Source organism: Stegostoma tigrinum, chromosome 4 (genome assembly GCF_030684315.1).
Source record: "Stegostoma tigrinum isolate sSteTig4 chromosome 4, sSteTig4.hap1, whole genome shotgun sequence".
Classification (NCBI taxonomy): Eukaryota; Metazoa; Chordata; class Chondrichthyes; order Orectolobiformes; family Stegostomatidae; genus Stegostoma; species Stegostoma tigrinum.
In genome coordinates this window covers 1448665-1476506 of record NC_081357.1, presented here as the reverse complement: position 1 = coordinate 1476506, position 27842 = coordinate 1448665, and the positions used below count along the sequence as shown (strand labels likewise).

Below are 27842 nucleotides of genomic sequence, written 5' to 3'. Positions count from 1 at the left end.
ATCTACATGAGGGTTAAAGTCAGCCAGGATTAATACCCTGCCTTTGTAACATGCCCTCTTCGCCTGCTTTTTTTCTGTCCCACTGTTTAGCTACTGTGAGGGGGCTTATAGACTCCACTGTCCTTTTTCCTTTTATTTCTGACCTTCATCCATATTGGTTCTACATCTTCTGACTGAAGATCATTTCTCGCGATAGTAATATTTCCATCCAGTACCAACGGGGCTACCCACCCCGCCACCTTCCCTCTACTTTCCTTCCTGTCTCTCCTTTCAACAAGTCACACGCTGCTGAATATCTCGTTCCCAGCTTTGATCCCCTTGTGCCCATGTCTCTGTAATGGGTTTTAAATCACAGCTGCTAACCTGTATTTGTGCCATTAATCCAGTTGCATGTTAAGCCGGGGAGCTTAACATGAAGGAGCCCTTAGGAGACAGTGATCATAACATGATAGAATTTACTCTGCAATTTGAGAGGGAGCAGATAGAATCAGAGGTACCGGTATTACAGCTGGATAAAGTCAACTACAGAGGTATGAGGGAGGAGTGGGCAGAGCTTAATGGGGAGGGGGACTTGGGTGGAGCTGGGTGGATGGTTAGGACTCAGGAAGAAGGAAGCTGGGGGGGGGGGGTTGGGAAATGAGGAGGGGAATCAGGCTGGGGAAGCAATCCAGGCCGGGTAAGTATAGATGGGAGGGAGATGGCCTCCTGTCTACTTGGCCCTCACCTGAGCCCGGTGCACTCCCTTCCCAAGCCCCCGCCATTCCTCCCCTTCCCCTGGTTTCTAGGCTCTCTACCCGTCTCAGTCTGGAGCCTCCTGCAGAATCCATGCCCAGCATTGTAAGGTCTCCATGATGATGTCAGTGCCAAGAACCCAATGAATGCCCTTGCAGATTTCCCTGCATTTGAACAGCTGGAAGGGCTGAATGGCCGACTCTGGCTCTTCGTTTCTACGTGAAAGATGTTTAAATCGATGAGGTGGGATGAAGACTGGTGCAAAGCAGGTGTACAAGCCACTAGTGGGACTAAAGATTGTGTTGCAGACCCAGTGAAGCTGTTGGCAGTGCAGAACTGATTGTGATATGCAGAGGAAGGTGGTCTAAAGTCATTGCGGGGAGAAAAGAAAATGGGCATTTCCTTTAGAATGTAGCAAGCTGTTTTTGACCGTTGATACATTCGCTCCGAGGATCAGCAAATCAAAGTCACCAAATTCCTTCACACAAGCAAGTTTATTTAATGTTTCCACAGATCTAACCCTGAATGCGTCGTACTCACATATTCCATCGGGCGAGTTGCTCGGATTGTCTGAGAGTTACACTAGAGGAACGATCAGCCGCCCCTCAATCCAATCTCAAAATAGCAGAGTAAGTTTTTTTCTTGAGTTTTATCTCAATTTCAACTGCTTGTTCATTTAACTTCAGTCTTTCAGAGAAGCAGCGAAACGTCAGTTTTCCTGCTCCTCTGATGCTGCTTGGCCTGCTGTGTTCGTCCAGCTCTCCACCTTGTTACCACAGCCCCTTTCTGCACGGCATCCAAGCAACACTTTGCCTCCTGACTGTAATTAGTAACATTTTTATCAGTAACGGCTCCACCATTTCCACTTCCCCTCCGAGGGACCTGCAAAGCTCCATTTCATACATTTATTCAGCATTTTGTGGTTTCTTCTCAATCCTGGCTCCTTACATCGCAGTATGTTCTTTCTTCTTCTCAGGCCAGTTCATGTACAATTCAGACAGGCTAACTTCTATAGTGGTTATTTACAGGGATTAGATCGCATGCTTTTTTTAAACAAAGATATATATAAAATAGCACATAAAAATAATCTATTAAAACAATTTGAAAGAGTTATTGCTGATATTCTGTCCTCTGGAGACTTGTCTACATTGTTGAAACACTTGTATTTTGACAGTATAAGCTATTATAATCCATGTCTCCTCGTGCTGCTCTCGCTTTGTTACAGAGGGACTAACAAATGTTAAAATAGATGCAAAATGCAGCAGATTGGAGATCTGAAATAAAACGAGAAAAAGCCAGAAAAGTTCAGTAGGTCAGGCAGACTTGAAACTTTGACTGCTTCTGTTTCCACAGATGCTGAGTTCCTCTAGCAATCTGTGTGGTTATAATGAATAAAGTCACTTCTGAAGAAGGGTCACAGGGCCCGAAACGCTAACTCTCATTGTCTTCTTCGCAGATGCTGCCAGACATGCCGAGCTCTTCCAGCAACGTCTGCTTTTGCTCCTGAATAAGGTCAGTCCAGTTTGGGAGCCCACACAGCACCTGCCCTGGTTTTTAGTTCTTGCTGGTGAAGGGGGTGTCTGGTGGTACAGTTTGTGCTTTGGCTAGTGGCCGGGCAAGAGGAGCAGTGGGAGCTAGGCCTGTTAACCCAGAGCGGAAGGGAGGGGACTGATTTACCTTGGTGACACTGCCCTGCAATAGCCCTTCCTTGCATTTTACACCTTTGCAAGGGCAGTTTGGGATGGGAAGCAAATGCAGTGATCGTCACAGAATTCAGAAAAACATCCAGTGGCTTGGCCTACAGCTGCATTGAGCTCTGGGCCAGTTTAAGGCTGGTACTGAGGCCAAACATCACTGTTAGTTGAAGGTCTGGAAATCCCCTTCCCCTGAAGGTTAGCTGGAGCTTCCTCTGGGAAATCAGGGGTCCTCAGCTCTCAGGAATGTCCCCAGACTCCACCTCCCCTCCTCTACCCCCTCAACTCCTCGCTGCTCTCAGCCCCCAACACAACCCTGCGTGTTTCAAGTCAGGCACCGTCAGACAAGCACAAAAGTTGATGTTTTGGTTCAGCAGCCTTCTTCAGAAGGGCCTTTTGATGGCTTCTCTGAGGCCGCCCGGCCTGCTGCGTTCCTCCAGCTCCGCACCGTGTATTCTCTGACTCCAGCATCAGCAGCTCTCGCTAGCCCTGGGTATTTCAAGTTGCAGCTCAGATCAAGTTGGCGGTGAGGATATCAAGGAGAGCTGGCGGAGTGGGGTTGCCAGTTTAGGGGGAAGGCATGGGTCAAAATCAGGGGCAGAAATGTGACAGAGAAAGGGATCAGGCAGCCCTTAATGAGGGAACTGTTTGTCGGTGATAAGTGGAGAGTGAGCTAGAAGGGAGAAGTAGGACGGTTAAATTGGCAGAGGGTCATTGGTGAAGGTGGGACAGTGGGCACAGAAGAAAACATAAGGTCGGGCTAAAGGAGAGGGTGGGTGGCATGTGAAGTGGGAGGGAGGTGAGAGTCCAGGGCAGGGCTGCGGTTTCCAGTCACTCACACACTTACGGAGGAGGCACCTGATTAAAACTAGTATAAAAAGGGCAATAATGCAGTAAACAAGACGATCTGACGTGCAGAACTCAGACTCCCACAGCCCACACTCAGATCTCGTGGGGATCTTTTTCAGACCAGAGCACGGAACAGAAAAGACAGACAGGCACCAGCTGCCAGGCCCAGGGATAGGAAGAAGGACATGATGGCTCCCGCTGTCTCCGCTTCATGTGCAGCCACGTTCCTGTCAGGAAATAGTCCGAGCATCACTCAGCCTGCCAGGAGGGCTTCCATCAGTTCACAAAGTCCCCCTCCCAGGTAAACACCCCCACCCCCAGCCAAACCAGACCAGGCCAGAGGGAGCAGGTCACAGGCGCGACCATCGGTGAGGGTCGGGAGGAGAGAGTCGGGACAGTGTAGGGAGGAGGATATGACATGGTGTGAGGGTAACGCGCAGGAACTCACTACATGGTGTTAAGGGATCGAGAAAGATGCTGGGGAGCAGGTGTTAAGGCTTGTGGGGCGAGTTACATATCAGAGATTTGGGGTGAGGACGCGGAGGTGAGGGTGAGGGTGAGGGAGAGGGGTGAGGATGGGTAGGTGAGGGTGAGGGATGGGGTGAGGATGGGTAGGTGAGGGTGAGGGTGAGGGAGAGGGGTGAGGATGGGTAGGTGAGGGTGAGGGATGGGGTGAGGATGGGTAGGTGAGGGTGAGGGATGGGGTGAGGATGGGTAGGTGAGGGTGAGGGATGGGGTGAGGATGGGTAGGTGAGGGTGAGGGATGGGGTGAGGACGGGTAGGTGAGGGTGAGGGATGGGGTGAGGACGGGTAGGTGAGGGTGAGGGTGAGGGAGAGGGGTGAGGATGGGTAGGTGAGGGTGAGGGATGGGGTGAGGACGGGTAGGTGAGGGTGAGGGATGGGGTGAGGATGGGTAGGTGAGGGTGAGGGTGAGGGAGAGGGGTGAGGATGGGTAGGTGAGGGTGAGGGATGGGGTGAGGACGGGTAGGTGAGGGTGAGGAATGGGGTGAGGATGGGTAGGTGAGGGTGAGGGATGGGGTGAGGACGGGTAGGTGAGGGTGAGGGATGGGGTGAGGATGGGTAGGTGAGGGTGAGGGATGGGGTGAGGATGGGTAGGTGAGGGTGAGGGTGAGGGGTGAGGATGGGTAGGTGAGGGTGAGGGAGAGGGGTGAGGATGGGTAGGTGAGGGTGAGGGATGGGGTGAGGATGGGTAGGTGAGGGTGAGGGATGGGGTGAGGATGGGTAGGTGAGGGTGAGGGATGGGGTGAGGATGGGTAGGTGAGGGTGAGGGATGGGGTGAGGACGGGTAGGTGAGGGTGAGGGATGGGGTGAGGATGGGTAGGTGAGGGTGAGGGATGGGGTGAGGATGGGTAGGTGAGGGTGAGGGTGAGGGGTGAGGATGGGTAGGTGAGGGTGAGGGGTGAGGATGGGTAGGTGAGGGTGAGGGATGGGGTGAGGATGGGTAGGTGAGGGTGAGGGAGAGGGGTGGGGATGGGTAGGTGAGGGTGAGGGATGGGGTGAGGACGGGTAGGTGAGGGTGAGGGTGAGGGATGGGGTGAGGATGGGTAGGTGAGGGTGAGGGAGAGGGGTGAGGACGGGTAGGTGAGGGTGAGGGTGAGGGATGGGGTGAGGATGGGTAGGTGAGGGTGAGGGAGAGGGGTGAGGACGGGTAGGTGAGGGTGAGGGAACAGGTCGCAATGCTCCATTGGGAATGCTGACTGAGAGGGAAGCTGGCCTGGGGTGTGGTCCATTGGAGCGTCTCCCTGGTATCTCCCCCAGCTGCACCGAGGCACCCACCCACCCAGTCACTCCCAATGGATAGACCCTCCCCCTCCCCCTCCCGCTCCCGGTCCCGTTCCCGCTCCCCATCCCGCACCCCCTCCCCCTCCCCATCTCGCTCCCGCTCCCCCTCCCCCTCCCCATCTCGCTCCCGCTCCCCCTCCCCCTCCCCCTCCCCCTCCTGCTCCCCCTCCCGCTCCCAGTCCTGTTCCCGCTCCCCCTCCCGCTCCCCCCCCGCTCCCGCTCCCCCTCCCCCGCCCTGTCCGCTCCCGCTCCCCCTCCCCCTCCCCCTCCTGCTCCCCCTCCCGCTCCCAGTCCTGTTCCCGCTCCCCCTCCCGCTCCCCCCCCGCTCCCGCTCCCCCTCCCCCGCCCTGTCCGCTCCCCCTCCCCCTGCCCCTTCCGCTCCCGTTCCCCCTCCCCCTGCCCTGTCCGCTCCCGCTCCCCCTCCCCCTGCCCCGTCCGCTCCCCATCTCGCTCCCCCTCCCCCTCCCCCTCCCCCTCCCCCTCCCGCTCCCGCTCCCTGCAGAGAGACTCACTTGGGCCCGTAGCACATGCACAGGCTGGCCAGGTAACCATTCGAGAAGGCAAACACCATCATGAAGACTATGTACCATGCATCGTGGGCGAAGAAGACAGGCATCTGGCGAGGCTGCACATTGCACAGCATGAAGAGGGGGATGAAGACAAAGCGAGCACTCACAAACACCGGCAGCAACCTGCTCTCTTTCGAAGGCTGGCAATCGGAAAAACACAGACTATTCAACTGGCAGGAACGGGCAGGGATCGAACACCACCGCCCGGCCATTCCGCCCCAAACACAGGAAGCTAAATCCAGGAATTGTGAAACGATGTTTCGCAGTGTCAACCAAAAACCAGCGAAACCCAACGACTGCTTGCGAGCTTGACACTTCATCAGAAGGTCAGTGCCGAGGGAGCGGGCACTGTCGAGGGGTCAGGGCTGAGGGAGTGGGCACTGTCGGAGGGTCAGTGCTGAGGAAGCGGGCACTGTCGGAGGGTCAGTGCTGAGGGAGCGGGCACTGTCGGAGGATCAGTGCTGAGGGAGCGGGCACTGTCGGAGGGTCAGTGCTGAGGGAGCGGGCACTGTCGGAGGGTCAGTGCTGAGGGAGCGGGCACTGTCGGAGGGTCAGTGCTGAGGGAGCGGGCACTGTCGGAGGGTCAGTGCTGAGGGAGTGGGCACTGTCGGAGGGTCAGTGCTGAGGGAGTGGGCACTGTCGGAGGGTCAGTGCTGAGGGAGCGGGCACTGTCGGAGGGTCAGTGCTGAGGGAGCGGGCACTGTCGGAGGGTCAGTGCTGAGGGAGTAATCTACATTTTAATGTGTGTGTGAATTATGGAAGGTGGAGACCACCTTGTGTCTGTACCCTCTCTGAACTATTGACAATTTTGCTGATGAGTGATGTCTGCGATTGTATCAGAGATAATGGGAACTGCAGATGCTGGAGAATCCGAGATAACAAAGTGTGGAGCTGGATGAACACAGCAGGCCAAGCAGCATCTCAGGAGCACAAAAGCTGACGTTTCAGGCCTAGACCCTTCATTAGAAAACTTTTCTGAAGAAGGGTCTCCACCCAAAACGTCAGCTTTTGTGCTCCTGAGATGCTGCTTGGCCTGCTGTGTTCATCCAGCTCCACACCTTGTTATCCTGGAATCTCCAGCATCTGCAGTTCCTGCTGTCCCTGCCTATTAACAGGATTGTTTCATGCTGTGGGCCTCATTTACTGCAAATCTCAACGCATTCATCTGCAGCTTTGCATCCGACTACCCATGGTGTTGAAACTGGATGTCGGCAGGGCCTGGTATTACAGTCGCAGCAGGAATCTGGTGACTCCCGTCCACCCATTCCCCCTCTACACCTCCAGCTTGGAAATGAGGTGCCAGTGTATGCGGGACACTGAGCGCGCGCACACACACACACACACTGGACACCCACTCATCTCCGCACCTGACAGAGGCCGGCTTCTCCGCACGTCATGATCCAATTCCCACAGGCTCCCGTGTTTGACAGCTGCTCATCGGGCATGACTGGCACTGCCGCATCAATGCTCCTGGCACCAAGTTCACGGACTGGGCCAGGCTGACCACTCCCTCACTCACTTCCCCCCCAAACTACCCACATTCTCACTGCATCCCTGCCCTGTCTTGGATCTTTGCACTTTGCCCCATGCCCACCTGTGCCAGAGGTGCCCCGGCTGTCAATCCTTCTGCTCGACCTTAGCATAGACAAAGTCGGGAATTGTCCCGATTGAGGCCAGGACGCCTGCCAAATCAAGACAGGGAGTCCTGGCACAGTAAGTTGGAGGCAGCTCTGGCACCAGTCCAGGGGCTTGGACACAGGTCCTTGGAACAGTTTGGGTCATGTTCCTGCGAGAGGGATGGAGACAGTGGTGAATGTCGGGCAGTCCCAGCTCCTGGCTGTTCTCTCCGACCATGAAGGACGGGGAGATTAAAGTGGGTTCCACAGATGGGAGCAAAGTGGGGATCTGTCCTCAGTGAGTGAGGGAACAGCGCAGATGGCACTGAATGCTAATGATGGTATGGACGGGGCGGGCGGAGGTAGTGATGGGCAGAATAAGTGGGTAAGACATTACAGGCAGCAGTCCGAGTGGTGGGAGATGGTTGCAAGAGCAGGGATGGGGTAAGTTTAGAGGTCCCCTGTTCTCCTGGGGAAGGAGGTATCCCCCCTGTATATTGCCCCATCCCTCAGGAGTTCCTAATGTGGGCACTAAGTCCCCCAGCCCTGCCAGCTTCAGGGCTAATGTCACCACCTGTTCAGGGAGACTGAGCACTGACAATGATTGTCTGAGTGTATGGTTCTGAGTTTTAAGGAAGGGTCACCGGACCCGAAACGTTAACTCCGTTTTCTCCCTCGCAGATCTGCCAGGCCTGCTGAGCTTTTCCAGCAACTTCTGTTTTTGTGCCTTTTACAGACGGAGCTGACACCCAGCATGCCAGTCTGCTCCGGGATATGAAGGCAGTGGTGAGATTTTCAGTCTACAATGAGATGGTAAAGTTAAGTTAGAATTGGACGAGCGAGCTCCATAATGAGGTGAGGCACTGAGAAATTACACAGGGTCTCACAAAAAGAAGCCATCCAGGAAATGTGACAGAATCACTTTGGCAAAAGAGATATAGGGTGCTGTGTGTTTAGTTAGGAAGTCCAGGAGCCTAATAAATCCCATTCACACTTGTCTTTCCATCTTCAAGCATGTGTGCTGATATGCCCTGAGAATCCGCACCCCCACCCCCCACCTCCATTCTCTTTCAGTACTGCTACAATAGTATACACAAACCATTCGATGGTTTCATGTTGAAGTTGTATAGGACTTTGGTTCGGCCACATTTGGAGTACTGTATACAGTTCTGGTCGCCACATTACCAAAAGGATGTGGATGCTTTGGAGAGGGTGCAGAGGAGATTCACCAGGATGTTGCCTGGTATGGAGGGTGCTAGCTATGAAGGGAGGTTGAATAGATTAGGATTATTTTCGTTAGAAAGATGGAGATTGAGGGGGGACTTGATTGAGGTCTACAAAATCATGACGGGTATAGACAGGGTGGATAGCAAGAAGCTTTTTCCCAGAATGGGGGACTCAATTACTAGGGGTCATGAGTTCAAAGTGAGAGGAGGAAAGTTTAAGGGAGATATGCGTGGAAAGTTCTTTACACAGAGGGTGGTGGGCGCCTGGAACGCGTTGCCAGCGGAGGTGGTAGACGCAGACACGTTAGCGTCTTTTAAGATATATTTGGACAGGTACATGGATGGGCAGGAAGCAAATGGACACAGACCGTTAGAAAATAGATGACAGGTTAGACAGAGGATCTCGATCGGCGCAGGCTTGGAGGGCCGAAGGGCCTGTTCCTGTGCTGTAGGTTTCTTTGTTTCTTTGTTACAACACACACAATGGTCATTTGGCCTCTCATATTTACGCAGGTTCTTTGTAAGAACAGTAATATCATTTTACTTTTGCTAGTCCTCATTCCTCCCATCAAAACGTATGTCACTTTACCTGGTTATGTGAGAGTTTTATCTGGACTTATCCTGTTTATGTCAAAACAATGACTGCGATGGGTATAGGTTCTCTTTGTGTTTCAGAGCCCACATCACTCTCTCCAACACCTCTTTCCTTTTCTCTGTGCTTTTAACTGTCGCGATCCCCGTTTCTCAATCTCTTTCTGTTTCTCTGTCATCCCCTTCTTGTTCCGACTCTCTCCTGCATCTCCCTTCTCTCTGTCCCTGCTGCCTCTTTGCCTGTCTCTGTGGCTCTGTTGGCATCTCTCTCTGTCCTTTCCTCCCACGTTACGTCCCTCGATGGATCGGGGCGAGTCTGTTTGCCAAGCAGTGGGAAATTTTTTTTCCCCAGCTAAACTATAATTACAAGGATAAGATTATTTGGAAAAATAAAACGGATTCCAATTTCTGAGGCCAGCATCGCATCAGTCATGCTGTTACTGAGTTTGTTGTGTCAATAGAATCCACAGACCCCAGCCAATCCCTTCCTCCCCACATCCTCGTCACAGGAACACTGCAACCGACAATTAAAATAAACGTTTCATGTGCTCTGGCGGTGAGGGCAGCGGTAATGTTCATTCAGGGCTTTCACATTCCTTCACATGTGGGAGATGTATATACAAGACAGATGTGCTCAGTTCTCATCCTGCTCCACTGCCCCTTCACCTCATCCCTCCTTCCTTATCCTCACCTCATTCCATGCACCCTATGCCTCCCCCCCCATACCCCCCACGTCCCAGCATTCCGGCACGCTCTTCCCCTCCCCTCCCCACTCCTCACCTCCCCTCCCCTCCATTCCCCACTCCTCCCCTCCCCTCCATTCCCCACTCCTCACCTCCCCTCCCTTCCACTCCCCACTCATCACCTCTCCTCCATTCCCCACCCTTCCCCTCCCCTCCATCACCCACTCCTCCCCTCCCCTCCATTCCCCACTCCTCACCTCCCCTCCCCTCCATCCTCCACTCCTCACCTCCCCTCCCCTCCATTCCCCACTCCCCACCTCCTCTTTCCTCCATTCCCCACTCCCCACCTCCCCTCCCCTCCATTCCCCACTCCTCACCTCACCTCACCTCCCCTCCCCTCCATTCCCCACTCCTCCCCCCCTCCCCTCCACTCCCCACTCCTCACCTCCCCTCCCCTCCATTCCCCACTCCTCACCTCATCTCCCCTCCCCTCCGCTCCCCACTCCTCACCTCCCCTCCCTTCCACTCCCCACTCCTCACCTCCCCTCCCCTCCATTCCCCACTCCTCACCTCATCTCCCCTCCCCTCCGCTCCCCACTCCTCACCTCCCCTCCCCTCCATAACCCACGGCTCACCTCCCCTCCATTTCCCACACCTCACCTCCCCCCCTCCATTCCTCACTCCTCACCTCCCCTCTTCACCTCCCCCACACTTCACTTCCCCTAGTCCTCACCTGTCCCACACCTTTCCATCCTTTATCACACCCCTCCACATCAGCCCTCCATTCTCCACCCTTCCACACTCCAGCCCTCTCCACATACTGCCTCCTCTCTCCAGCATTTACACCTCTACAGGCTGTTTCTGTCCCCATCACTTCACTCCTCATCCCAGCGAGGCACACACATTGTCCCCTCCATTTCCCGTTCTGTAACTCCTTGAAACCACTCAACGTACCACCTCCCCCTTCACCTTCAACTCTCCTCCCCCTCATCTTCCCTCTCTGCACCCCCACCCCCATCCTCTCCCCCTCATCTTCCCTCCCTCCACCTCCACCCCATCCTCTCCCCCTCATCTTCCCTCCCTCCACCTCCACCCCATCCTCTCCCCCTCATCTTCCGTCCCTTCAACCCACCCCCATCCTCACCCCTCACCTTCCCTCCCTTCACCCCCACCCCCATCCTCTCCCCCTCATCGTCCCTCCCTTCACCCCCCCCATCCTCTCCCCCTCATCGTCCCTCCCTTCACCCCCACCCCCATCCTCTCCCCCTCATCGTCCCTCCCTTCACCCCCACCCCCATCCTCCCCCCTAATCGTCCCTCCCTTCACCCCCACCCCCATCCTCTCCCTCTCATCGTCCCTCCCTTCACTCCCACCGCCATCATCTCCCCCTCATCATCCCTCCCTCCACCTCCACCCCCATCCTCTCCCTCTCATCTTCCCTCCCTCCACCTCCACCCCATCCTCTCCCCCTCATCTTCCCTCTCTTCACCCCCACCCCCATCCTCTCCCCCTCATCGTCCGTCCCTTCACTCCCACCCCCACCCTCATCTCCACACCTCACGCCATCATTTCATTACAGGTCCTTTACCTCTGCTAACCTCCCCTTCTCAATGAGCCACAAAATGTTTCCAGCCACCTTGCCCCTCCTTTCTCCTCCTCCTCCATTCCCATTCTCTTCCCTCCATTTTCTTCCCCATCCACCCACTTCCCCTCTGCTCCCTTTCCCCTCCTCTCCCTCCACTCCATTGCCCCCTCCTCTCCCTCCACTCCATTGCCCCCCTCTCCCTCCACTCCATTTCCCCCTCCTCTCCCTCCACTCCATTGCCCCCTCCTCTCCCTCCACTCCATTGCCCCCTCCTCTCCCTCCACTCCATTGCCCCTCCTCTCCCTCCACTCCATTGCCCTTCCTCTCCCTCCACTCCATTGCCCTTCCTCTCCCTCCACTCCATTCCCCCCTCCTCTCCCTCCACTCCATTGCCCCCTCCTCTCCCTCCACTCCATTGCCCCCCTCTCCCTCCACTCCATTTCCCCCTCCTCTCCGTCCACTCCATTGCCCCCTCCTCTCCCGCCACTCCATTGCCCCTCCTCTCCCTCCACTCCATTGCCCCCTCCTCTCCCTCCACTCCATTGTCCCCTCCCCTCCCGCCACTCCATTGCCCCCCTCCTCTCCCTCCACTCCATTGCCCCCCTCTCCCTCCACTCCATTTCCCCCTCCTCTCCCTCCACTCCATTGCCCCCTCCTCTCCCTCCACTCCATTGCCCCCTCCTCTCCTGCCACTCCATTGCCCCCTCCTTTCCCTCCACTCCATTGCCCCCTCCTCTCCCGCCACTCCATTGCCCCCTCCTCTCCCGCCACTCCATTGCCCCCTCCTCTCCTGCCACTCCATTGCCACCTCCTCTCCCTCCACTCCATTGCCCCTCCTCTCCCTCCACTCCATTGCCCCCTCCTCTCCCGCCACTCCATTGCCCCCTCCTCTCCTGCCACTCCATTGCCCCCTCCTCTCCCTCCACTCCATTGCCCCCTCCTCTCCCTCCACTCCATTTCCCCCTCCTCTCCCGCCACTCCATTGCCCCTCCTCTCCCTCCACTCCATTGCCCCCTCCTCTCCCTCCACTCCATTGCCCCCTCCTCTCCCGCCACTCCATTGCCCCTCCTCTCCCGCCACTCCATTGCCCCCTCCTCTCCCGCCACTCCATTGCCCTCTCCTCTCCCTCCACACACAAGATGAACAGATATGAGAGGAGGTGCTGGAGTAGGGAATGTTATCTTGCCGTGATGTAGGTTTGGATGACAGGAGGGAGTAGAGAATGTGTTGAAATGAGGCGTTTTGAAGTTGGTGGACAGTGAATACCGGATTGATACAGTGACCAGGGGTTGGACAGCAGCTATTTACAGGCTTAATGACCTGGATAAAGAGACCTAACATTTATTCCTGACACTGAGGCAGGTGTGGTAACCCGCTGTCATGGGGGCTCACAGAGTGATATAGGGAGTGGGCAAACAATGTTGGTTGTAAGAATGGAAGCAGAATTTTTAAAAATGTCTCACTGTTGATATTGAGGGAGAATTAGGGGTCTGTCACATGAACAGGGAGACTGAAAATGAAATAAGCAAGGAACTAGGTTTTCCTACACTTGTTTCCCCTGCAGCACATCCATGTCAATGCATCAACTCAGAGCCTTCCAATCTCAGGAGCAATTCAATAAGATCAGGGTTGATCTTCTGATCTTCCATTCTGTGGAAGGCTCACCAGACCTGAAATGTTAACTCTGTTTTTTCTTCACAGACGCTGCCAGACCTGCTGAGCTTATCCAGCAACTTCTGTTCTTGTTGCTGATCTTAACCGTGTTTGAAATTCCGCTGCCTAACTAGAACTAATATTTGATGAGCCCATCTCCATCACTTTCAGAGGCACAGTGTTCTAAAGGCGTACAATGCCCAGAGACAGAAAATCTCCACATCCCTGTGCTAAAAGGGGGACCTTAAATAACTGCACAGAGACCAGTGTCCTAACACCAAGTTACCCTTTATCTCCATACCTGTGTCCAAGTCCAGGTACAGCTACAGATCCCCATATTTACCCCTGGAAGAGCCCATTCAGGTTTGAAACTTTCTGGGCAGCCTTCCCCTGTCACTAGTGACGAAATCATAGTGTGGATCATTCCCGGCAAAACTGAACCAGCTGGTGGTCATGGGAGAACCAGAAGAGCCATCAACAACCAGAGCCAGCACGGCCAGATAACCGGAGGGGACGGCATCGTCCTACCGGGGTGATTGTCCTGAGCAAGGGTCAGTGCCACATACTGGCTCAACCCCACCAGGGTCATCCAGGGGTTTCCAAGATGAAGTTATATCTGGTGGTCAGGATCGGATGCAGCTGCATTGGGGGGGGGGGGGGGCGGGGGCAGTGCCCAGAGTATAAAGGAAGATACAAATTACTGTAGGCAGTACATACACCCTCCCCACCCTCCCACAACACACATTCATGGAAATAGCTGGGAAAGCCCTGCACTTGGTTGTATGGCACCTAAGTCAGTCCTTTCGTCGGCCCAATGTTCCTGGTCATTGTGGACACCTAGTCCAAGTGGTTGGATGTGCATAATGTTCATTTGGTAAGCTCAGGGATGATGATCAAAAAGCTGAGAGTGGCTCGGAGGGGAACTCGCAGGGGCTGGTGTCCCCATGTATCTGCTGCCCTTGTCCTTCTAGCTGGAAGTGGCCGTGGGTTTGGAAGGTGCTGTCTGAGGATCTTTGGTGAGTCTCTGCAGTGCATCTTGTGGATGGTACACACTGCTGCTACTGAGCGTCGGTGGTGGAGGGAGTGGGATGTTTGTGGGTGTGGTGCCCATAAATAAATTAGCTGGTTTAAGCCATATCATATTTCCCACTTTTTCAGTTCTGCTGGAAGGACATTGACCTGAAATGTGAACTCGATTTCGGTCTGCACACATCCTGCTTGAAAATGCTAACATATCTATTTTTATTCTGGTTTTATAATTTAACAAAGATCATGTCGCCTATTCCTGGAATGCGATTAGAAACGAAACATACTGCGGGTTCCAGTTGTACAGGGCTTTGGCAAGCACGTTCGGAACATGTTGCGCAGTTTGCTGTCTGTATTTATGGAAGGATATTCGTGCCTTCGAGCTGGGCTAGCACAGCCTCAGCAGGTTTGGCCTTTGTTGTGAGATACTGAATAAATGGGTGCAATGTGTACATTGAGTATATTCTTTGGATATTAGAAAACGTCGAGGCAGTTTCTCTGAGATTCTTGAGGAGTTGAACAGGCTAGAAGCCAGGGCTAATTTCTCTGAGTGAGGAATCTAGGAAGCAGACGAACAGACTCAGGATAATTCAGGGAAGACGGGAAGAGAGATTTCCTTATTACATAAAACACAAGAAACAAGAGCAGGAGTAGAGCTCTGACCCGCTGATCCTGAGCTGAGATTCCTCTCCCAAGTGGTGTGACAGAAATGCTGAGATAGCTGATAGATGGGAAAGATTATTAGTAAATCTGTTGTTAGCCTGAGGTTCCAATGAGGTGGGGGCCGCGGATTTAATGGTGTGAGATAAAGAAAAACGGCATTTTCATTTCGTATTCTGTACATTTGGCAACCAGATTTTTGTCAGTCAACAGTAATACTTCATAGAACATAGAACATTACAGCACAGTACAGGCCCTTTAGCCCTCGATGTTGTGCCGACCTGTGAAACCAACCTGAAGCCCATATAACCTACACTATTCCATGTACGTCCATATGCTTGTTCAATGACCATTTAAATGCCCTTAAAGTTGGCGAATCTACTACCGTTGCAGGCAAAGCGTTCCATTCCCTTACTACTCTCTGAGTAAAGAAACTACCTCTGACATCTGTCCTATATCTTTCACCCCTCAATTTAAAGCTATGCCCCCTCGTGCTCACCGTCACCATCCTAGGAAAAAGGCTCTTTCTATCCACCTTATCTAACCCTCTGATTATTTTATATGTTTCGATTAAGTCACCTCTCAACCTTCTTCTCTCTAATGAAAACAGCCTCAAGTCCCTCAGCCTTTCCTCATAAGACCTTCCCTCCAGACCAGGCAACATCCTAGTAAATCTCCTCTGCACCCTTTCCAAAGCTTACACATCCTTCTTATAATGCGGTGATCAGAACTGTACGCAATATTCGTCAAGTAAAGAAAATAATTGCAGATAAGATCATTAAAAAAAATCGATAAGAGCTAGATTGCTGACAAAGTTTCTCCCTGAAAGGTAGGAAATAGGAGCAGGACTAGGCTATTCGACTGCCATTCAATATGACCATGGGTCGTCATCCACTCAGTCCCTTGCATTTATCCACATTACACTGACCTGCCAGGCATTTTCTGTCTCTCTCAACCTGTCCAAATCACACTGAATTATTCCTGGATCCTCCTCACCGCTCAGCCTCCCACCCAGCTTTGTATCATCAGCAAACTTGGAGATACTACATTCAGTTCCCTCACCAAAAATCCTCAAAAACATATTGTGAATAGCTGGGATTGAAGCCCTGATTCCTGACATATTTTGGCTGGGGGGAGGAGGTGGTTATGAATGGGGAGAGGGTGAAATTTGCTCATGATGAATTCAGAGATATGAGTATAAGAGTTATGAATACAGCTGCAGAAAGCCCTTTACACAACGGGAAATGGGATGTGTGATAGGAATCATTCAGTTAATAGATAAAACAGTTCATAAAGTATTGCCAGAGATAGTAGGAACTGCAGGTGCTGGAGAATCAGAGATAACAAGGTGTAGAGCTGGATGAACACAGCAGGCCAAGCAGCATCTTAGGAGCAGGAAGGCTGACGTTTCGGGCCTAGACCCTTCTTCTGTTATCATAAGGTATTGACAGGTCAGCTAAACTGTAAATGATCATCTGCAGGCCCACACTCACAATTTAACATAGAACATAGAACATTACAGCACAGTACAGGCCCTTCGGCCCCCGATGTTGTGCCGACCTGTCATACCGATCTCAAGCCCATCTAACCTACACTATTCCATGTACGTCCATATGCTTGTCCAATGACGACTTAAATGTGCCTAAAGTTGGCGAATCCACCACCGTTGCAGGCAAAGCGTTCCATTCCCTTACTACTCTCTGAGTAAAGAAACTACCTCTGACATCTGTCCTATATCTTTCACCCCTCAATTTAAAGCTATGCCTCCTCGTGCTCGCCGTCACTATCCTAGGAAAAAGGCTCTCCCTATCCACCCTAATTCAGAACCTGAGGCTAATACCCTGGGGGAATGTTTATTAATCCCACACACTGCAGATATCCAGAAACGTAAACGTGACCAGTAACGATGGGATTGATAGGCCTAGAGAGTGGTTCTGTTGAAAGATTTTGAACAGATAGGAGTGAAATTAAACAACAGCACTTCCCAGGTCATAATCTAAGGATTACATGAGCCACTGTTAATCTGGCTCAGGGTAAATAATGCCAAGGAACTGAAAGTGTGTCTCAAAGATTGGTGTGGGAGGAATGGGTGGAAGAAAGCTGTTCTGCTGGGATGGGCTTCATTTGCTGGAACCAGTGTCCAACTGAATTGCATAACTAGGGCTGTCCAACAAATAGAGGAGATGGTTCTGAGATGGGGTATGCGGGTGTATGAAGCAAAATGATAACAGCAATAATATCATAATTTCGGTAATGATAGCCCAGAGTGAGACAGGAAACATGGAGAAACACTTGCACAGAGGGCCAAGGAGACAAAGTGGATAAAAGGCAGAATTAATGGTCCTTTACATAAATGCATTTTATACTTGAACAAAATAAATGAGTTCACTGCACAGAGAAAGGGCAATGTGTCTGACTGGGCAGCCCGGTGACAGGGAGCTTAAAGCTGGGAATGAAATATTTGGGGTATGTGACTTTCGAAAGGACAAGAAGGGAAGTGGGGAGTGTGAGGTGGCATTGTTAATATTTAAAACAGAGAAGTGGAGAAATTTCTTTTCTCAGACGATAGTGAATCTGTGGGATTCTTTATACTGTTGAGGTTGGGTTGTTAAGTATATTCGAGCCTGAGGATTGTCAGAATTTTTAATGAATAACAGAAGCAAGGGTTGTGGGGAAAAGTCTGAAAGTGGAATTGAGAATTATCAGATCAATAGACAACAGACAATAGGCGCAGGAGTAGGCCATTTGGCCCTTCGAGCCAGCACCACTATTCATTATAATCATGGCTGATCATCCACAAGCAGTATCCTGTTCCTTATCCCCATAACCCTTGTTTCCACTATCTTTAAGAGCTGTATCTATCTCTTTCTTGAAAGTATCCAGAGAGTTGACCTCCACTGCCTTCTGGCACAGAGCATTCCATATACCCACCACTCTCTGGGTGAAGACGTTTTTCCTCAACCCTGTTCTAAATGGCCTACCCCTTATTTTTAAACTGCGTCCTCTGGTTCTGGACTCACCCATCAGCGGAAACATGCTTCCTGCCTCCACAGTGTCCAATCCCTTAATAATCTTATACGCCTCAATCAGATCCCCTCTCATCCTTCTAAACTCGAGTGTATACAAGCCCAGTTGCTCCAATCTTTCAACATATGATAGTCCCGCCAGTCCGGGAATTGACCTTGTGATCCGACGCTGCACTCCTTCAATGGCCAGAATGTCCTTCCTCAAATATGGAGACCAAAACTGCACACAATACTCCAGGTATGGTCTCACCAGGGCCCTGTACAGCTGCAGAAGGACCTCTTTGCTCCTATACTCAATTCCTCTTGTTATGAAGGCCAGCATGCTATTAGCTTTCTTCACTGCCTGCTGTACCTGCATGCTTGCTTTCATTGACTGATGTACAAGAACAGCTAGATCTCGTTGTACTTCCCCTTTGCCTAACTTGACTCCATTTAGATAGTAATCTGCCTTCCTGTTCTTGCCACCAAAATGGATAACCATATATTTATCCACATTAAACTGCATCTGCCATGCATCTGCCCACTCACCTGGCCTGTCCAAGTCACCCTGTATTCTCATAACATCCTCCTCACATTTCACACTGCCACCCAGCTTTGTGTCATCGCAAATTTGCTAATATTACTTCTAATGCCTTCGTCTATATCATTAGTGTATATTGTAAACTGCAGCGGTCCCAGCACCGAACCTTGTGGTACCCCACTGGCCACTGCCAGCCATTCCAAAAGGGACCCATTTATCCCGACTCTTACCTTCCTGTCAGCCAGCCAATTTTCAATCCAAGTCAGTATTTTGTCCCCAGTACCATGTGCCCTAATTTTGCTCACCAATCTCCTATGCGAGACTTTATCAGAGTCCAGGTACACTACATCCACTGGCTCTCCCTTGTCCATCTTCATAGATATATTCCTCAAAAAATTCCAGAAGATTAGTCAAGCACGATTTCCCCTTTGTAAATCCATGCTGACTCTGACCTATCCTGTTACTGCTATCCAAATGAGTCGTAATTTCATCTTTTATAATTGACCCCAGCATCTTTCCCACCACTGTCAGGCTAACCGGTCTAGAATTCCATTTTCTCTCTCCCTCCTTTCTTGAAAAGTGGGACAACATTAGCCACCCTCCAATCTGCAGGAACTGATCCTGAATCTATAGAACATTGGAAAATGATTACCAACGCGTCCACAATTTCTAGAGCCACCTCCTTAAGTATTCAGGGATGCCGACCATCAGGTCCCAGGGACTTACAAGCCTTCAGTCTGAACAGTCTATCCAACACAATTTCCTGCCTAATATAAATTCCCTTCAGTTCATCCATTACCCTAGGTCCTTCAGCCACTATTACTTCTGGGAGATTGCTTGTGTCTTCCCTAGTGAAGACAGATCCAAAGTACCTATTCAACTCTTCTGCCATTTCCTTGCTCCCCAAAATAAATTCACCCGTTTCTGTCTTCAGGGGCCCAATTTTAGTCTTAACCGTTTTTTTCTTTTCACATACCTAAACATGCTTTCACTATCCTCCTTTATATTTTTGGCCAGTTTGCCTTCATACCTCATTTTTTCTCTGTGTATTGCCTTTTTAGTTATCCGCTGTTGCTCTTTAAAACTTTCCCAATCCTCCGGCTTCCCACTCATTTTTGCCATGTTATACTATGTTATCACTCTGTTGCCTTTTTACAGCAGAGAGCGGCGCGAGCCGGATGGACGTGAGGTCAGGGCAGAGAGGCAGTTGGGAAGGTAAGTGAGTGCTATTTAAGTAGGTGTGTTCTCAGCCGCAGGTCCTACACGGTAGGGCCTCCCTCCCACCCTCCTCCTCTAACCTAATTAAGAGTCCACAGACTCACAGCAAACACACAAGGGCTGAGGGAAGTGCCTGGTGAGTAAAGTGCGAGTTTTCGGTGAAGAGGCTCAGTGAGGAGCTTACGCCACTGTTGAAGAGGGTGAAGACATGACTGCCAAGCTGATTCAGTGTGCTGCATGCATGCTGTGGGAGGTCAGGGACACTGATGATGTTTCTGGCTCCTATAGCTGTGGTAATTGTGTACACATTCAGCTTCTGAAGGAGGTTGTTACAGCACTGAAGAAAGAACTAGAAGACCTCAGGCTCATCTGAGAGAATGAGAATTTTCTGGACAGGACCTTCAGCAAGGTCACTACACCGAGGATACCTGAAGAGAGAAGGGGGATGTCGATGACAAAGGAAGACATGAATGAAGTACAAGAGACCGCAGGGGAAGCACCTATTGTAAACAGGCTGACTGTCTTGGAAACGGCCGAGACAGACGACACTGCCAGCCCGAGAGGTGGACAGGTCTGCGAGTCAGAAATTGCTGTAGAGGCAGAGCCGAGAAGTCAGACATCACGGAGAGCTGTGGTAATAGGGGACTCCATTGTGAGAGGGACTGACAGGGGTTTCTGCGGCAACAGGTGAGATTTGAGGATGGTGTGTTGCCTTCCTGGTGACAGGATCCAGGACGTCACTGACAGAGGGCAGAGAATCCTCGAGGGTGAAGGTGAAGACCCAGAGGTGGTGCATGTCGGCACTAATGACGTCGGGAAGAAAAGGAGGAGCATTCTACAGTGGGACTTCAGAGAACTCGGAAGAAGGCTGAAAAGCAGGACTTCCAGGGGGGTTATCTCTGGTTTGCTTCCAGTTCCTCGGGCTGGAGAGGGCAGGAACAGAGAGATAATGGACCTGAACGTGTGGCTGAGGGACTGGTGTCGGAAGCAAGGATTTAAATTCTTGGATCACTGGGGTATGTTTTGGGTTAAGAATAAATTGTACAGGAGGGACGGTTTGCATCTTAATAATCGGGGGACCAGCTTTCTGGCAGGCAGGTTTGCCACTGCAATGCAGGTGTGTTTAAACTAAGTAACGGGGCGGGGGGGGGCAAACTGGAAATTTAAGAATGAAGTTAAAGGGAAAGTGAGAATAAGAGAGGTTAAGAAGGACAACAGAATCAACAGAGCAGAAATCTCAAGAAGGGATTGTACAGTATGGCCAAGTGAAATAGGGATTGATAGGAAGGGTGAGGGGAGAAACAAATTAAAAATATTATATATGAATGCACGAAGCAGAAGAAATAAAGTGGATGAGCTTGAGGCTCAGTAGGAAGTTGGGAAGTACGATGTTGTGTGGATAACTGAGACGTGGCTTCAAGTGGACAGGGCCTGGGAAATGAATATTCAAGGATATACGTGCTATCGAAAGGACAGACTGACGGGCAGAGGGGGTGGGGAAGCCCTGTTGGTGAGGAATGATATTCGGTCCCTTGCAAGGGGGAGACATAGAGTCAGGAGATGTAGAGTCAGTATGGATAGAACTGAGAAATTCTAAGGGTAGAAAGACCCTAATGGGAGTTATCTACAGGCCCCCAAACAGTAGCCAGGAGGTAGGGTGCAGGTTGAATCAGGAGTTGAAATTGGCCTGTCACGAAGGTATTACTACAGTTGTTATGGGAGATTTCAACTTGCGGGTAAACTGGGAGAGTCAGGATGGTACTGGACCCCAAGAAAGGGAGTTTGTGGAGTGCCTCCGAGATGGATTCTTAGAACAGCTTGTACTGGAGCCTACCAGGGAGGAGGCAATTCTGGATCTTGTGTTGTGCAACGAACCGGATTTAATCAGGAACCTCGAAGTAAAGGAGCTATTAGGAGGTAGTGACCATAATATGATAAGTTTTAATCTGCAGTTTGAGAGGGAGAAGGGAGAATCGGAAGTGTCAGTATTGCAGTTGAACAAAGGGAACTATGGAGCTATGAGGGAGGAGCTGGCCATAGTTCAATGGTGCAATACCCTATCAGGGATGGCAGTGGAACAACAATGGCGGGTATTTCTGGATATAATGCAGAAGGTGCAGGACCAGCTCATTCCAAAGAGGAAGAAAGATTGTAAGGGGAGGCAGGGGTGGCCATGGCTGACGATGGAAGTTAAGGACTGTATAAAAATAAAAGAGAAGTATAACATAGCAAAGATGAGCAGGAAGCCGGAGGTCTGGGAAGCTTTTAAAGAGCAACAGAAGATAACTAAAAAGGCAATATGCAGAGGAAAACAAAAAGGTACAAAGGCAAACTGGCCAAAAATATAAAGGAGGATAATAAAAGCATGTTTAGGTATGTGAAAAGGAAAAAACGGTTAAGACTAAAATTGGGCCCCTGAAGACAGAAACGGGTGAATTTATTATGGGGAGCAAGGAAATGGCAGAAGAGTTGAATAGGTACTTTGGATCTGTCTTCACTAGGGAAGACACAAGCAATCTCCCAGAAGTAATAGTGGCTGAAGGACCTAGGGTAATGGATGAGCTGAAGGGAATTTATATTAGGCAGGAAATTGTGTTGGATAGACTGTTCAGACTGAAGGCTTGTAAGTCCCTGGGACCTGATGGTCGGCATCCCTGAATACTTAAGGAGGTGGCTCTAGAAATCGTGGACGCGTTGGTAATCATTTTCCAATGTTCTATAGATTCAGGATCAGTTCCTGCAGATTGGAGGGTGGCTAATGTTGTCCCACTTTTCAAGAAAGGAGGGAGAGAGAAAATGGAATTCTAGACCGGTTAGCCTGACAGTGGTGGGAAAGATGCTGGAGTCAATTATAAAAGATGAAATTACGACTCATTTGGATAGCAGTAACAGGATAGGTCAGAGTCAGCATGGATTTACAAAGGGGAAATCGTGCTTGACTAATCTTCTGGAATTTTTTGAGGAATGTATCTATGAAGATGGACAAGGGAGAGCCAGTGGATGGAGTGTACCGGACTTTCAGAAAGCCTCTGATAAAGTCCCACATAGGAGATTGGTGAGCAAAATTAGGGCACATGGTACTGGAGACAAAATACTGACTTGGATTGAAAATTGGCTGGCTGACAGGAAGGTAAGAGTCGGGATAAATGGGTCACTTTTGGAATGGCAGGCAGTGGCCCAGTGGGGTACCACAAGGTTCGGTGCTGGGACCGCTGCTGTTTACAATATACATTAATGATATAGATGAAGGCATTGAAAGTAATATTAGCAAATTTGCGATGACACAAAGCTGGGTGGCAGTGTGAAATGTGAGGAGGATGTTATGAGAATACAGGGTGACTTGGACAGGCTAGGAGAGTGGACGGATGCATGGCAGATGCAGTTTAATGTGGATAAATGTGAGGTTATACACTTTGGTGGCAAGAACAGGAAGGCAGATTACTATCTCAATGGAGTCAAGTTAGGTAAAGGGGAAGTACAACGAGATCTGGGTGTTCTTGTACATCAGTCAATGAAAGCAAGCACGCAGGTACAGCAGGCAGTGAAGAAAGCTAATGGCATGCTGGCCTTCATAACAAGAGGAATTGAGTATAGGAGCAAAGAGATCCTTCTGCAGCTGTACAGGGCCCTGGTGAGACCGCACCTGTGTGCAGTTTTGGTCTCCATATTTGAGGAAGGACATTCTGGCCATTGAGAGAGTGCAGCGTCGGTTCACAAGGTCAATTCCCGGAATGGTGGGACTATCATATGTTGAAAGATTGGTGCGACTGGGCTTGTCGACGCTTGAGTTTAGAAGGATGAGAGGGGATCTGATTGAGGCGTATAAGATTATTAAGGGATTGGACACTGTGGAGGCAGGAAGCATGTTTCCGCTGATGGGTGAGTCCAGAACCAGAGGACGCAGTTTGAAAATAAGGGGTAGGCCATTTAGAACAGAGTTGAGGAAAAATTTCTTCACCCAGAGAGTGGTGGGTATATGGAATGCTCTGTGCCAGAAGGCAGTGCAGGCCAACTCTCTGGATACTTTCAAGAAAAAGATAGATACAGCTCTTAAAGATAGTGGAATAAAGGGTTAAGGGGATAAGGCTGGAACAGGATACTGCTTGTGGATGATCAGCCATGATCATAATGAATAGTGGTGCTGGCTCGAAGGGCCGAATGGCCTACTTCCGCACTTTTGTCTATTGTCTATTGTCTATTGTCACTCATGATCCCATTGCATTCCAGGGCTGAGTGGCCTATATCTGCTCCGACATCTTACGGTCTTGTGGACAACATAATTATTGTTAACTCTTTGCAAAAAATATCCATTTGGTTCAGTGATGTCCTTTAGGGAAGGAGCTCTGCCATCCTTAACTGGTCTGGCCTACATGTGACTCCAGACCCACAGCAATGTGGTTGACTCTCATTGGGGGACGGGCAGCAAATGCCAGTGACATCCACATCCCGTGAAAAAATATTGTTTCAGATGCTGTTTTTGGGCTTCGGCTCCATTTTCCTGCCCCTTGCTCCCTGAGAGACCAAAATCTCTCTGTCCCAGCGTCAAATTTATTCACTCCCAACTCACAAGGCGTTGTGAAGCTTGGAATTCTGCACACTACGGCATTGTGAATTGTTACTGTTGAATAACACACCAAAGACCGAGATTGAGAAATTTTGGAATCAAGGGAGGAGGGGGAGCAAATGGAAGCAAACGTCAGCTTTTGTGCTCCTCTGATGTTGCTTGGCCTGCTGTGTTCATCCAGCTCCACACTTTGTTATCTCGGAAGCAAATGGAGCTGGTTTTTATTATTCCACTTTATATCCACGTCTTCAACTGCCTGGGTCCTAAACTCCAGAATTCACTTGCTAAACATTTCTCTCCTTCCTGTGTGTGAACTGCTCTCTGGTTGAGGCTTGGCAGCGATCACAGGCCCATTCTCTGATCATCCCAAACAAAGGGTGAGGCAAGGCAGATTATTGTAGGTTACTCCTGGCAACAGTGGCAGCACCTTTCATAAACAGCTATAAAACCTCCAAGAGACGCATTCAGTATTGCTACAGACTCAGCGTTTTGTTTAGTGGGCACAGATCCTCCCGCAGAGAATCCCACGGTGCCAGCGTGCTGATGTGAACAATCTAACCGGCTCTGTAGGTGTCACACAGCCCTACATCTGGACCACTCCTTCAAATACGGGCTAACACTTTCTCAGCATTAGACAAGCTGCGTCAACCAATGAAAGAGAGAAATGGTGAGGAGGAAAGAGAGACAAAAAGAGAGAGACACAGCGGGAGAGAGGTGGAGAGAGAGACATAGCATGAGAGAAAAACAGACAGATGCAGGGGGAGTGCAAGGCAGGGAAAAGTGAGCAGGGCAGAGAAATGGGCAGATGGAGACAGAGCGTGCATGCGAGAGAGGGGGGAGAAAAACACAAAGGGACAGAAACAGATGGAAAGAATATAGAAGTACACACTCGGGTTGATCTTAGGCCCTTCGTACCAGTTGTGCAACCACGTGCTGGAAAATGACGCTGGAGAGACGGCAACAGGGAATAAGGAAATGGCTGGGGAGCTGAATAATTACTTTGCATCAGTCTTTAGGGTAGAAGACACGAATAATCTCCCAAAATTTCAAGAGGCCCAGGGGCAGAGCTGAGTCTGATGACATACACCAAGGAAAGAGGTGCTAGTAAAACTGATTGGCCTGAAGGGAGACAATTCACCTGGACCAGATGGACTACACCCCAGAGTTCTAAAGGAGAGAAAGTGGAAGCATTAGAGGTGATCTTTCAGGAATCACTAGAGTTAGGGAGGGTCCCAGAGGTCTGGAAAATCGCTAACACGACACCCTTGTTTAAAAAGGGAGTAAGGCAAAAGACAAAATTACAGGCCGATTGGCAAGACTTTGCAGTCCATTGTAAAGGATGAGATTTCTGAATATTTGGAAGCGTGCAGTAAAATAGGGCAAAGTCAGCATGGTTTCATTAAGGAAGGTCATGCCTGAAAAATCTGCTTGAATTCTTTGAGGAAGTAATGGGCAGGGTAGACCAAGGAGAGCCAATCAATCTTATTCTACCTGGACTTCAAGGGGGGCTGTGATAAGGTGCCGCACAGGAGGCTGCTGAGTAAGATAAGGGCCCATGGCGTTAGAGGCAAGCTGTTAGCATAGATACAGGATTGAGTTATAGCAGAAAGCAGAGAGTAGGGATAAAGGGGTCTTTCTCTGGAAGGCAGCCGAATGGTATTCCACAAGGGTCAGTGCTGGGATAACAACGCTTCATGTTGTACATTAACAAGCTAGTTGAAGGGGCTGAGGGCATTCTGGCTAAGAGTGCAGATTGGAGGTGGTAGAAAGAGGGGAAGTCAGGTAGTATTGAGGTTGTGGCGAGGCTGCAGAAGGACTTAGACGGGTTTAGGAGAGTGGGCAAAGAAGCAGCAGATGGAATACAACATGGGAAAGTGTGAGATCATGCACGTTGGTGAGAAGAACAAAAGCATGGACTATTTTCTAAATGGGGAGAAAACTCAGAAGTCTGAAGTGCAGAGACTTGCGAGTCTCTGGGAGGACTACAATGGTTCAAGAAAGCAGCTCATTACCAGCTAGTCCTGGATTCTCTCAAGGTAAATTTGCAGGTTGAGTCAGCAGTCAGGAAGGCAATTGCAACGTTAACATTTATTTTGAGAGAACTTGAATGGTCCCAGAAATGGAAAGCTTAACACATGAGGAATGTCTGGGGACTATACTCATTGGAGTTTAGAAGGATGAGGAGGATCGAATTGAAGCTTTCAAAATACTGAATGGGCTGGACAGAGTGGATGTTGACAAGATGCTCCATTTGTAGGAAAGTCCAGGAACCGAGACACAGCCTTAGAGTAAAGGGAAGACTCTTAGAATGGAGCTAAGGAGAAACTTCTTCAGCCAGAGAGTGGTGAATCTGTGGAATTCACTGCCACAGAAGGCTGGGGAGGCCAGGTCACTGAGTACATTTAGGACAGAGATAGATAGGTTTTTGATTATCAAGGGTTACGGGGAGAAAGCAGGAGAATGAGCTTGAGGAGCTTATCAGCCATGATTGAATGGCGGGGCAGACCCGATGGGCCAAATAGCCTAATTTCTGCTCCCATGTCTTACGGTGTTACAGAACAGGAGGGCAGGGTGGATGAGTGAGCAGCTGAGGAACTGATGCAGGGGGCAACAATTAAGATTTTTGGAACATTGGAATCTCTTCTGGGGCAGAGGTGACCTGTGCAAGCAGGCCGGGTTACACCCGAGCTGCAGGAGGACCAGTATCCTGTGGGGCAGATTTACATGGGCCACTCAAGAGGCTTTCAAATAGTCTGGCAGGAGTGGGGTCCATAAACAGTCAGTGGGTGAAACAGGAAGTTTAGGCTGGCACAGAATTTAGAGAGAGGAAGTTAAATAGGCAAGAGAACAGCAGAGAAGGAGCAAAACCTGATGAATAAACTGCATTAATTTCAAAGCAAGAGAGCTGACAGGTAAGGCCTAGGACATGTATCGGAACATGGGATTGGGATAGCATGGCTATTACAGAAACACGGCTGGGGGAGAAGGATAGCAGGGGGGATCAGCACTTCTGATTCAGAAAACATCACAGCAGTGCTTAGAAAGGATACTTCTTCAAGAGCGTTCAGTGAGTCAACATGGGTAAAACTGAGAGATTTTTTTAAAAAGTGATCAGTTTGATGAGACTGTACTCCAGGCCACCCCCCACCCCCCCCCCCCCCCACCCAACTCCACCCCAAGCCAAGTAGTCAGCAGGAAATTGAGGAACAAATATGTTGGGAGATCACAGATAGCTGTAAGAATGATCAGGTTGTAATAGTAGGAGGGTTTTAAACAAAGACAGGGACTGCTGTCAGCTTCAGGGTCTGGATGGTGAGGAATTTGACAGCATTGTGTCAGAGACAGCATTGTTTCAGAGACAGCATTGTTTCAGAGACAGCATTGTGTGAGAGACAGCATTGTTTCAGAGACAGCATTGTGTGAGAGACAGCATTGTGTGAGAGACAGCATTGTGTGAGAGACAGCATTGTTTCAGAGACAGCATTGTTTCAGAGACAGCATTGTGTGAGAGACAGCATTGTGTGAGAGACAGCATTGTTTCAGAGACAGCATTGTGTGAGAGACAGCATTGTGTGAGAGACAGCATTGTGTGAGAGACAGCATTGTTTCAGAGACAGCATTGTGTGAGAGACAGCATTGTGTGAGAGACAGCATTGTTTCAGAGACAGCATTGTTTCAGAGACAGCATTGTGTGAGAGACAGCATTGTGTGAGAGACAGCATTGTTTCAGAGACAGCATTGTTTCAGAGACAGCACTGTGTGAGAGACAGCATTGTTTCAGAGACAGCATTGTGTGAGAGACAGCATTGTGTGAGAGACAGCATTGT

At 50.4% G+C, this 27842-nt stretch overlaps 1 protein-coding gene across 7 annotated transcripts in view; it reads right to left on the bottom strand.

Annotated features, from left to right (window-relative positions):
* Positions 1-1207: 1207 nt before the first annotated feature.
* LOC125452332 (equilibrative nucleoside transporter 1-like) overlaps positions 1208-27842 on the bottom strand; it is a 255065-nt gene continuing 228430 nt past the window's right edge. For 6 of the 7 annotated variants that reach the window (XM_059645067.1, XM_059645066.1, XM_059645065.1 and 3 more), the window contains 2 exons: positions 5591-5787; positions 1208-3502 (listed from right to left, as the gene is read on the bottom strand). In XM_059645067.1, coding sequence (XP_059501050.1) covers positions 3391-3502; positions 5591-5787 — 309 coding nt within the window. In that variant the 3' untranslated portion in view covers positions 1208-3390. Of the gene's footprint in view, positions 3503-5586; positions 5788-27842 lie in introns of those variants that run through there. The other variant, XM_059645071.1, reaches the window with a different exon arrangement.